At 38.5% G+C, this 12010-nt stretch overlaps 1 protein-coding gene across 3 annotated transcripts in view; it reads right to left on the bottom strand.

Annotated features, from left to right (window-relative positions):
- The window catches only part of vipr1b (vasoactive intestinal peptide receptor 1b), a 63853-nt gene that overhangs the window by 3968 nt on the left and 47875 nt on the right, over positions 1-12010 (bottom strand). For all 3 annotated transcript variants that reach the window (XM_088072036.1, XM_088072034.1, XM_088072033.1), the window contains 6 exons: positions 6185-6338; positions 5976-6036; positions 5811-5883; positions 2558-2649; positions 1769-1898; positions 1132-1173 (listed from right to left, as the gene is read on the bottom strand). In XM_088072036.1, the coding sequence (XP_087928162.1) occupies positions 1132-1173; positions 1769-1898; positions 2558-2649; positions 5811-5883; positions 5976-6036; positions 6185-6338 (552 nt within the window). The remainder of the gene's footprint in view (positions 1-1131; positions 1174-1768; positions 1899-2557; positions 2650-5810; positions 5884-5975; positions 6037-6184; positions 6339-12010) is intronic.

The following is a 12010-nucleotide window of genomic DNA, read 5'->3' as shown; positions in this document are numbered from 1 at the left end:
TGTCACATTGATTTTTTCTGTCGAAAAGGGGAATGAATGAAATCAATGGATGAAAAATGATGAATATTTCTGTATTCCCAAGATTCATGCAAGCTGACACCAGAGGGGTGAATTATTCTTTATTATTTCCAGAAAATGAAACTAAAATTTAATTAATGTAAAAATGCTGTTGCTGTGTACTTATTATTCTACTGTGTCCTTCTCCGAAAGTCATAAGAATGCAGGAAAACAAAGTTTGTGAAACTCAAATTATTCTGCGGGAGGACCCCAGATCCCCTGCACTTTGGTTTCGAAACCCTTCGAAACCCATTTGAGGTCTCAAGTTGAAAAATAGGTCAAAAAACAATGCTTTTTTTTTCAAAAAATGTCAACAAACAATAAACATTATAACCGTCATAAAGGTCAATAATGTCATATTATGCTGTATAATTTTCAACTATTATAGATGAACTTAATAAACTGTCCTTCTTGGGCTTTTTTGTCTACCTGTAGATTATTCTCAGCTGTTCTTTTTGCCCTTTGTTTAACTTTGTTTTCATATACGTGAAAGCGTTGCAATTTCTGTCTTATGTCATTATTGTATTTTCTGTGTTTCTGTCGATGTGTGACAGTAAGTACTGACTCCAGGACCATTCTTGTGACTCCAGTAATTTAAAAACCCTACACCGCCACCAAGTCTTTACACTCTACAAAGGACACCTGAAAATTGCTCTGCATTAAAATTCAGGCAACACAGTGTCAAGCTTTGCCATCCAGCCCATCACTGTGATTCAATCTGGCCCTGCACTGGGAACATAACTAACACAGAGCGCCTCTGCAGACATCACTGACTAGCTCCCTGCCAAGAGGGCTGTGCTTTTTACAGCCCTCCCACCCTGCAGGCATAGCGCAGAAAATATGCCACGGGGAGGTCCAGGGGAGGCGAACAGTGCCGGTGACTCATACTCACAGCTCCTTCCACCTTTCATGAATCTGAATGTAAGTGGTGTGCAGAGGGAGCCAAAGAAAAACTACAGATAAACTACATTTTCTGAGAATCACTGCAGGCTGTCTCTGCATGGAAATCTTTAAACAGTGTGTTTATACAAACAGTGTTTACATCACTGTGTGTGTTTGGGGGGGGGTACTCACCTCTCCGTTGAGGAAGCAGTAAAGAACTGCAACCACGAAGCCCTAAATGGAAAGAAAAACACAGATAACGGCGCGTGTCATGGGGAAATCTCTCGTTATATCTGTTTATCTTGTCTTTACAACTATTTGCTCATCGAAGCAGAACATGTGTGGCCTTCATAAGACATGCAGCATAAATGGAAATACACTGCACAGTGTACGACGATGAGTTTACAGTTATAATGAGAAAAATGATGGGAGGAATGTGCTGGAAAGGTTTCCTTGGTTTCCGAGCGGCCTGCAACTCAGCTGTACTGTCTGGCTGCCTTCTCCATCATTCCTCATTATGTGATGAACTAAAATAACACTGGGGGTTTAAAATGGTAACACTGCCACTGAATCAGCCAGCAGGGCCGCTGGAGACCTGCCACCAATTGCTAGGAGGGTTTCTTCAATAGAAACACTCGCAGTTCGGGGCTGACAGGATGCCAAATCATTACTTTGGACTTTGAATAAACTTCGATTTGAAAATTCAAGAAAAATGTGTTTCATAGTTGGATGACCTCCATGAAAGGCATCAACCATAATTCCTAAATGTAAAAGTATGATGTTGAAGTGCTTATATAAGAACTTCTTTCTAAAAAAGTTGACGTTTTACCTGAAATGACCCCAGAATCAAGTCAAAAACCAGCCGTAGTTCCGTCTTCACTTGCTCTGGGATGAATGCAAACACGATAAAATTGATTCCAAACAGAGGAATCAAAAGCAGCGTTGATTTTGCCAGCCTCCTGAAACGACAAAGCAAAAAAAAAAAAGAGAAATTTCTCCCTCTGGTGAAACCAATTTTAAATCTGTCTCTATATATGCCAATAATGAAATGCAACTCCAGAGTACTTTTCATTTCACATTTCAGCTCTGAGGACCGGAGATGGGAAAAAAACACCATTAAAAAGTGTCAGTGGGAAAATAGCTCATGCATTATGGCTGGCTTATGAGGTGCTCTCCATCACAGGAGAAAACACTTAGAAACACAGAGCTCTATATCTCTGTGCAAAGCAGCTGTCAGAGGAAGGCTACTGTGATGAGTAACACATAAGGCATGCAATGAATTTCTTTTCTGATCTAGGAAAAGGGATTGGTCATCCATGCACTGCTTTGAGCATAACAAGTTAAAAGGAGGCAGAGATTTGTTTCTTTTTTACAGCAAATGTTATATCTACAGAAGATATATTATATATTTTACTCTCAGCTTGTGTTATTTGAGATAATCTTTGTCTGATTTTACAAATGCAGATAACTTTCACAGATGCACAGAAATTCAGCCCAAGACAGAAACCACTGAAGTGGGGTAGATTTTCCCAAATGTGTAGCGACTGATAATATTTCTCTTTATCTGAGCTAATTAATACAAACTTACAGCATGAAAAAGACATGGATTTATACTCACGAGTACTGATTGGACTCATTTCTTCCGATATCTGGGCAGTTGATTTTCTGGCGAAGTATTCTTATGATGCAGATAAACAGGATGAAGTTCATCTGTGGAGATAAAAGGACAGTATAGAGGTATTTTTCTAATGTGTTGGTGGGCATTGAAATATCATTCAGAAATTAAAAAAAAGACAAAAAAAAGCTCATTTTAAAGTCACATCCACATGTTTTCTGTGTCTAATCTAATAGATAAGAAGTTTGAGAAATGACTCTCATAACAGAAGCTTGATGCTGAGTTTAATCTCGCTTGGATTGCGGTGCTGCCCTGTGGGGGAAAGGGCGTTTCTAAATTGTTAATTTGTGTTGGACCTCTGAACTGGCAACACATCATAGTCAAAGCTGCTGCAGAGAGAAAGAGACAGAGACGTCTGACAGCCAGTCTGCTGATCCTGATCCTAATGCGGAAGAACACAACTAAACCTGCTGTGTCTGCTGCCAAGCTACGACTGGCAAAGCTGGACGTCGGCAGACATCAATGAAAGAGGAGGATGTTATCTCAGAAAATGTTTTCTGCATCCCATAACATCTTCCTAAACCTCTGGTATTTGGCATAGTTTCTATATTGCTTCCTTATAAGGAACTGGTAAATCAAATGTAATTTCACAGGCTGGTTCCTGGAAAGAGAGGGGAGGGGGCAGGTTGCCAGACTTTCACAGGGCTGACACACAAAGAGAACCTCTTGTTGTGGGGCGACAGTGCTAATTACTGTGCCACTGTGCCGCACAATTAATTAGTTCAAATTAATTGCCAACACAGGACACTTTTAGTTATTATACACTGAAAGTGACAAATTAAAATGAGGAAAGCAACAACGAATACAAATACCCCTGTCTGCTGGCATGGAGTCATTTCATTTCACGCAGGCTCAGAAACATGCTTGTTTATTGGCCGTTAACTGTAGTCTTTGCAGTGCAACTTTTTGGCCGAGACACCGGCGACCTGTCGCAACACAACAGTCTGCCTTTGCCACCACTAGTTCTGGTTAATGTGGCAAATAAAGAAATCTGTAACTTGCCAACAGGTAAAAACACAGTTCTACATATTTGGACAGAAAGGCTTTCAATGATAATCATAAGGGAACTTTTCCTTGGGGTGTAATGGAGAAGTTATTTTAAAGAAATCATTCTAGAAATCAGAAGTTAATTATGCATATAACACAACTAATTAAACTTAAAACGGTCTCTATTGTCAGTATAATTAGTGGTAAATTAAATAGCTCTTTCAGGAAATCACAGAGCTGTAAAATAAAGCATTAAATAAAAGCAGTGCTGAAATGTTGGGCTGAGATGAAGTTCATTTACTCTAACTGCTTTTTCTTCTCACCACTTAATGTGCTTCACTGTAGCTTCTCTCGTCCTGCTTATTGAACTCATCTTAACCCTCCTTTTCACGTGTCTATGAAAGAGTCTTTCTCACTCACTGTGACACAAGACACAAACACAAACAGTGCAGATGGCCGTGCGGTTCTCTTACCACTGGATGCTGTAAGTGGTTCAATCTTGGTTGAAAGATGAGGTGAGAGATTTTTAAAAGTGTAGTTCAAACCTTTGCTTTCATGTTTGTGCGCTAAATATGAAGCTACAGTCAGCATCCCAGCAGCACCTCTAAATATATCTCTAATTGATGAGATACATCGTCTTAATAGTGAGCTTGTAAGCAGGTTGTTTTCTGCCTTTGGACAGAACCATGAAAGATGTTTCCCCCTGTTTCCTGTCTTTTAGCAAAGTTAAATGTCTGTTGGCTGTAGCTTTATATTCACGGTACAGAAATGAGAGTGGTATCAATCTTATAAATTGTGGTAAGACAGCTGATAGGTATATTTCAAAAGTTGTCAAACTATTGCTTTAGGAACTTGGCAGAAGCCAGTTAGCTTAGCATAAAGACTGCAAGCAGGGGGTGACAGCTAGCTTGGTTTTCACCTACAAATATTACCTTTAAACCTTTAAAACCTGAGCTAATTGTTTTGATGTTTCCAAAAACATGGGGAGAAAGCAACTTAACAAGACATGGACCAAAAATCTGCAAAAATAAGTAAAGTATTACATTATAAGTATATTACAAGAAAATTACCTGAAAATAAGCACAAAAATCATAAGCACAAATAAGTGAAAAACAAAAACAAACCTCGAAGTCTGAAACATAATGTTTTCTGAAACATAGTTTTAAATATAATAATATAATAATTATAAATATACTTTTCTGGACAATTTTTCTTTTTTTCTGATAATTTTATTATAATCCTCCGATGTTTTTTTAAATAAATTTCTAGGTAATTTCATTGTCACTTTATACTGATTTCTTGCAATTTGTGGGACAGTTCTTGCCAAGAGGGTCATTACTTTTTTCGCCATGTTTATGAATGAAATCAAACGGATTTGTTCAGGTTTCAAAGGCTCAGGCGGCTTGTGAAAGGTGTCTGAACACAACACCAGGTGTTGAGCCAGGTTTCAAAGGGGTCTAGCTCACTAAAGCCCATTTCCCACTAGAAAAAGGGACATTATGAATAATGAGCCGCCACAAAATACTCTTTGTCTCGGTCCAAGCAGCGCTCGAACATTGTTCAAAATTTAGTTGGAGGCTGAGAGTAAGACTGAATAAGTCTTAAAAGAATAAGTAAAAAGATGTGAACAAACCTTTACTGGCCCACATGCTACTTTCTACTGTTAAGCAACACTGTTTTCTGATGTGATGTTAAACATTTTACATCAGAAAAAAAGAAACCTGAAAGGCATACTCTTATGTAGTATATGTAGTAGTATGCAGTATTTTTTGTGTGCATCAAACATTCATCTCTTAAACCTCTTTCCACAGATGTCTCTGTATATCTATGCTGATGTTTAAATGGAAATTGTGGAAAAAACAGCCTTGAAGATGTTGAAAAATGAATAACACGATGAAAGGGAAAAGAAACAAATCATGGCGATTACCCTGCCAACTCTGTGAAATGAGAACTTTGAGGTCGCACCAAACTCTCTGTTGTGTTGAAGTAAAGCAGGAATACCAGAGAGCAGAGTTCAAAAGCACTCAGATAAATTACACTGGCAGGTTAGTCTGAGGTGAACTTAAAAAACAGATAAAGGTGTTCTCTCTCTCAGAGAAAATTACTTTTACTTTGGAAAGGTCTGGCTTCAAAGTATCCACAGGCCACGTTGCATAAATGTTGATGCAATGGTACTTAAGTAATTAGAAAAGTAAAATTGTGAAGTTACCAGGATTGAAGCCAAAATTGGGGTTTTAATGATCCACCAGAACACATCAGTGTTCTCGATTATATCCCAGCACCTGGTGAAGAATGCAACAGTATTCAAGATGAAATAAAAGCAAAATCAGACCTAGATTTTATACTCCAGCAGTCCCTATGTTGTTTTTCTTACCCAACATCATTATAGTAGGCTTTAGCGATGCTCCAAGCTGTGATGAAAATTGTAGGACCTCCTAGGGACATAAAAAAGATATAAAGTGTGCACCACAAGTTATCATTGCATCCCACCGCCACGGGTCACAACCTATAGCTCGTCCTCAGCTGAGGTCTCACCCCAGAGAAGCAGTGACGCATAAAAGCAATAAAGGAAGGCGATCTCACCCCAGCCGATCAGGATGTAAGCCCAGAAGTACTTCCTCTCGGAGAAGAAAGAGACAGCCAACAGTGCGTGAAGATAAAGGCCTTCCACCAGCAGCCAGAAGAAACTGGCCATTATGCAGTACTGGAAGAACACAATCACTACTTTGCAGCCAACCTGGACAAAAGACACAAAAGCATTAATCTCAGAAAGATCTTCCATGTGGAGACACCACATTGAACAGGGACAGTTACATTATTAAATTGCAAGTTTATTCCCTATAGCGACAAAATTGCATTTAGAAAATAGAAGACTGCACATATTGATTTTTTTGTTTCTTTGGTGCAGGCTGTCTGTATTCAAACTTTGAAATAAGACAATCAATTTTTGCACACACACAAAAAAAGCACATATTTTTTATTAGTTTCTATCCCACAAGGACGCATCAACCATGACATCACATATAGCAAACTGAGGGGAGAACAACTTAGCTTATGTGTCTGTGAGCAATTATTTTATTGTAATTGAGTGAAATCCAATTTTGAGCTGTTAATAGGGCAATAATAAAAAGGATATGCATAACAAAAGTATTCCTCTATAGTCTTAAATTACCAGCTTTATTCTCTTACAACATGTCTAATGATGGGGATTTCTCCTAGGTGCTTTTAAATGAAGCAGAATGATGAATATGATATCAGTAAGTACAAGATAGGTCTTTAATTTTAATATGTGAAATGTACTTAAAGCATGACTGTCTCTCTGTCTGGATTCATTGGTGATACAATGGCCTTGAAAGTCATTCATTCAGTATGGTAGCTTTAAGAAAGAATTTACAAGTTTATAATAGCTATATTATTGGTCAGGGATGGGAATCGAGAACCATTTCCAGATTAGAACTGGTTCCACATTGTCTGATCCATTGTAATTGTGCTTCCAAGCTTATTAATTCCTTTTATCAATGCCAACATTTATTTAAAACCTTTTTAGCATTTTCATTATAAAAGAAATGCTCAGTACCTAACTTAAACATTGATAATAATAATACAATTATTAAATATTAAATAAATATTAATGAACTATCTAAAACCATTAGTTACCACGTATTTAAACCTTTGTAGTGAGTAGCTTATTAGAAAATTGGAACCCTTTAAAAATCTCTAAATGCAGAATTTTAGTTCCTTTACAAAACTGTGTGCAATGCAATGCAGATTTTGCAATGACAGTTGGTATCCAAGATATTTCAGCGAGCAAAAAGACAAGAGATGAACAACTACAACAGCCTCACAGGATCATACAATCAGCTCTATTTTGGTTGGCTGACAGCACAAAATTTCCATCAGGATGAGTGATTTCATCCAAAATTCAGGTTGCTGCTGCCGAATGCCGAGCAGTGAAGCTGCTATTGAACTTGTTACACAACAAGGATGCATACAAAAGGTTCATTTTCCTAATGGTGTGGGTGGGCTGAGCTAATGTGTGTATCGTGTAGCTCTTACACACTCCATGAGCCACATACAAGCTGTTTTGGGATCCCAAAGACCCTACAGAGAGGGCAACGCGTAGGTAAGAAAAATCAATACTGTTCCCATTCAAAAATGACCCTGTGAGAGTGCATGCGTTGAGCACTTTAGCAGATATACCGAGATACGAGAAAGGGGACAAATTGGGAGGAGGGTTTAAAGGACAGAGTGTGATTAGGAATGAACTGAAGCACATTAGATGGAGATGGAAATGTGGATGGTGGGGCTGAGAGGTAAAGGCAACACAAATATGACAAAGACAAAAAAACTGAGAGGATATAAATGAAGCAACAGCCGGAACAACCCACTGACATCAGAGCAGAAACAAGGACAAAAAAGTCGTGATATAACACTGATAATGCACCTCTTGTCTCAACCTTAAGTCTAAAGGATGATGAATGAGTGGGGAAGTGTTATGCCTGAGCTCCTGCAGAGGAGTTGTACTGTTCATGGATACAAGAACATCATTAATCATCAATGAAGACTGAAGATGTGGACGTCAAACTGCTTCTCATTAACTGTTTACTTCACTGATATTCCACCAGACTTTAAAAGCTGGGGTAGGCAGTTTTCTAGAGAGGGCCAAAAAAAAAACTGCTGTTTTCCTCTCTCTGTCCTAAACCCCTCCCAACAGACATTTACAGCCATATGCACACACTCCATATATTAACCCACTGTTCCCAAACATTGATTTATTTCATCTTATTTAATCTCTCTCTGTTTATCCAACCACAAATTAGACAAGAGCTACCACACCCTGAGGTTCCTCTGCCACTGTCAAAGCGGGCTAGGGCTATTCAGCATAATTCGGAGAACAGACTGTGATTCAGGGGTCTACTTAAACATTGTTATTGCGAATTTAAATTATCTGCAACCATGAGCCTTTGGCCTCGGTTAGCAGAGGGCTTGTCTGATGTTGACATTTGTTGACTTGCATTTGTTGGACTCTCTTTTTTTGATAAGTCTTTTATGGTTTACAGATGGCCTGTAAATTTACACTTCTTACATGCACTGTTGCAAAGTTAAGGCAACAAAGGTCTGTGGTTAGTTTTAGAAAAAAAAGCATCATGGTTTGGCTTAAAACAGGTATGGTTCTTACTAACTTAATGTCATGTCACATACTTCATATGATATACATCATGTGACACACGTCACTGGCAAATAATGCTACACATAGTGGCACACTTTGTTCAAGGTTTCTACATATTTTCACAGACAAAATTTGAAAACATTTCCATGACTTGTCAAGGATTAATAATATGTACACATATATTTTTGGCCCTACTTGCCCAGTGTTTTCAAAAATATCAGATTTAAACTGTTTAAACATGATTCCATTTAGCTGACATACATGGCAGAACGCACAGAGAAAACGAAGAAACATATGTGATGGTATGTGATGCAACAGTTATGTAAAATAAAATTCCATGACTTTTCAGAAATTTTCAATATGTTTTAACTAATTCCATGACTTTTCCAGGCCTGGGAATTGTGATTGTAAAATTCCACTACTGTTCCAAGTTTCCTTGACTGGGAGAACCCTGTATGTTGTTATTAAAATAACTATATAGTTTTTGTTCCACACGGGAAACAAACAATGGGCTCTTGGGTGTAAGTCCTGTGTCCTCCTACCCTATGCAGACTCTCTCGCTATTTATCCCATTGTCCAGTGCATATCATATCACCATGAAAGAGTGCCTCTGTGCCCAGTTTCTGACGCCAACATCACTAAGAAAATGTGTGTAGGCAGATGTAGCACCCAAGTTTTGAAAACTCCTCCTGGCATCAGTTCTGCCTCTCATAAATGTCTTGTGAGTCTGCTTGCTGAAGACACCGGTGTTACCGTCCTGTTTGTTTGTTTTCTGGGATCCACTTTTCCTACACTGAGGTAAAGTTTCGGACTTCATTAAAGCAGCTGGCAGTGGAGCTGACAGGGATTTGGTCGTCTATATAAATTGATTCCCACTTGGCACCTTGAGGGGAAGAAAAATGGACCCAGATGGGCTGTCTGAACCTCTCCGCTACTTCTAATGCGTGCAAATCAGTACAAATTGCTCACTGGAGCGCCATTGTAAAAAGACTGCCATCAGAGGCATGTGAAGGAATGATGCCACACACACACACATATACACACATTGTTACAGACACGCAGGTACCTTAAATAATGCATTTGTTATATTCCTCCCCACAGCGATTATATCATGAATTAATCTAATGGGTCACTACAACAAACATCCATCTGTGGAAGAAGGGTAATGAACCAAGCACGCAGAACATCTACACACTCAGAAACACACACAAACACAGTTACTGAGCCAACAGTTGTAATGGAAGTAATGCCGGGGTCATGATGAGCGCTGTAGCACCAAACCTTTCTCTCTAATATCTTTTTCAGTCGACCCATGACAGCAGCTGGCTCCTGTCAACCCAATCGTTCCATTAACACAACAGAGAGCACGTTAATAAATACACTTGGAGGCTCCTCTTGTCGTGTGGCCACGTTATGTAACATAAATCTCATGTTCGCGGTGTGGCCTCAGGGGCCTCTGTGGGTCTGTGGTTCAGCGGTATGTGGTGGGGTAGCGGTGGTGGTGGAAAACGCATGGGAAGACATCCAAACATTGTGGTTTGATACAAGTCCAAGTATAAATGTCTTGTAAGCCTCACATTATTCAAGGGCAGCCTTGTTCCATGGCTTTAACAACTTCAGCTACTGTTTAACCCTTTGAAACCTGGATGGACATCAGTTTCCTTGTGCTGTATTCAGGCGCCCCTCAAAATCCTGAAAGCTGAGAAAATTGTTGTGCTTTTTTAATAAAATCTGGGAAAAAAGGCAATAACCAACCTGGCAAGAAATGTCCCACAATTTTTTTCGCTTCTTCTGAAATGCTGTATGGAAAATTTTGTCATGTTTTGGCAATAACTGATTTCTTAAACTATATTCAACAGCATGATCTGTTCAACTTTAACTCAGGACTCAGGACCAACTTAAAAGAAATAATGATTTAACTTTTTTGGTAGATATTTATCAGTATCAACCAATATATTTTTTTTTTACTTGACTCTATCCATGAATGTCTTGGATATTCAAAAGCTTTCTTGCTGCTCATCGACTAATGGCTCCAACCTTGCTGGTTTGGAACAGTCTCACACAACTACATATTTCCACTTTTATAGTCATTATATTTCCACTTATATCACTGTTGTATGGGGATTGAAAACCCAGTTGCATTGATGTGATCATGACCACCTTCAGAAGTGGTTTTGCCTATCACATCACAGTCCGTATCTGTTTGCAATCCAATTACCGAAAATGTATTTTAAAGCAAAGAGTAATGGGGATCTTAAATTAGCTGGGTTTCAAGAAAACAATCCAGTGTTTTAATAAATATATTTTGCAGCTTGAGTGGTAACCCCCTTTGGAATGCTACTTATGCTGAGTGTTGACTGGTAATTATCAGTCTTGTTTCATTATCAATTACTCACGACTTGAGTACAACAGTTTAAAAAAACCTTTCAACACTTGAACATGATTGGCATGGCTGGATTAACCTGCTAAAGAGCAGCTGGGCTCTTCATTAACCCACCATTTCTCCCTCTTTCTGTGCAGTCTTACTATGCTGGGAAACTACTATAAAAAAACTAAATATTTTAGGAATAAGAATTATACAAACACAAAACTGAAATAATGAGAATTTTAAAACTAGACTTTGAGACAGGGAATCTTTAAGAAAGGGATAAGGGTCAGGTAATAAATTTGGCCCTTGTTATGTCTGTAGATATTGTACTTAAGTGCTGCGTATTCCCAAACCAAATTAAAGCACAGGAAACCAGGAACTTTAGGGGCCCCTGGAGCTCCGAGGTTGGTAATCCAGTCTCATTGATTGGCCTCAAAAGTCCCGTATTAGTTGTGCTTTAATAAACAATTCCTGCTATAATGCAACAGGATATCTACTGATGCAACAGAGCAATTTAACAAAATCAGTTATTCAACTTGTATCCCACAGCAATAAAATACCTCTCTTGACTCAGTTATTTATAGTCAGAGTGGAGATCGAGATTTGTCTCTTGCCTGAAGCTTGTACTACTACTACTACTAATAAGTAATTTATGACTTGATTTTGTCCTTGTATTAATGAACGTAGTCTGCAGTAAGGCTGGACCCACACATTATATTCTGCTATTAAAATATTCGTTAACTGGATAAGTATTCGATTTTCAGTTTAGGGATTAGGGTATTCATTTTTTGGGTTGTTTGGTTGTCGTTTTGGTTGTTGTTTTTTGCAGAGGACGAATGTCATTTTACTATTTGTGGGATTTTTTAACAAT

Source organism: Plectropomus leopardus, chromosome 21, assembly GCF_026936395.1.
Source record: "Plectropomus leopardus strain MGB_pleo_1.0 chromosome 21, ASM2693639v1, whole genome shotgun sequence".
Lineage (NCBI taxonomy): Eukaryota > Metazoa > Chordata > Actinopteri > Perciformes > Serranidae > Plectropomus > Plectropomus leopardus.
The sequence above is the reverse complement of the archived record's forward strand: the minus strand, read 5'-3'. Positions and strand labels throughout refer to the sequence as shown.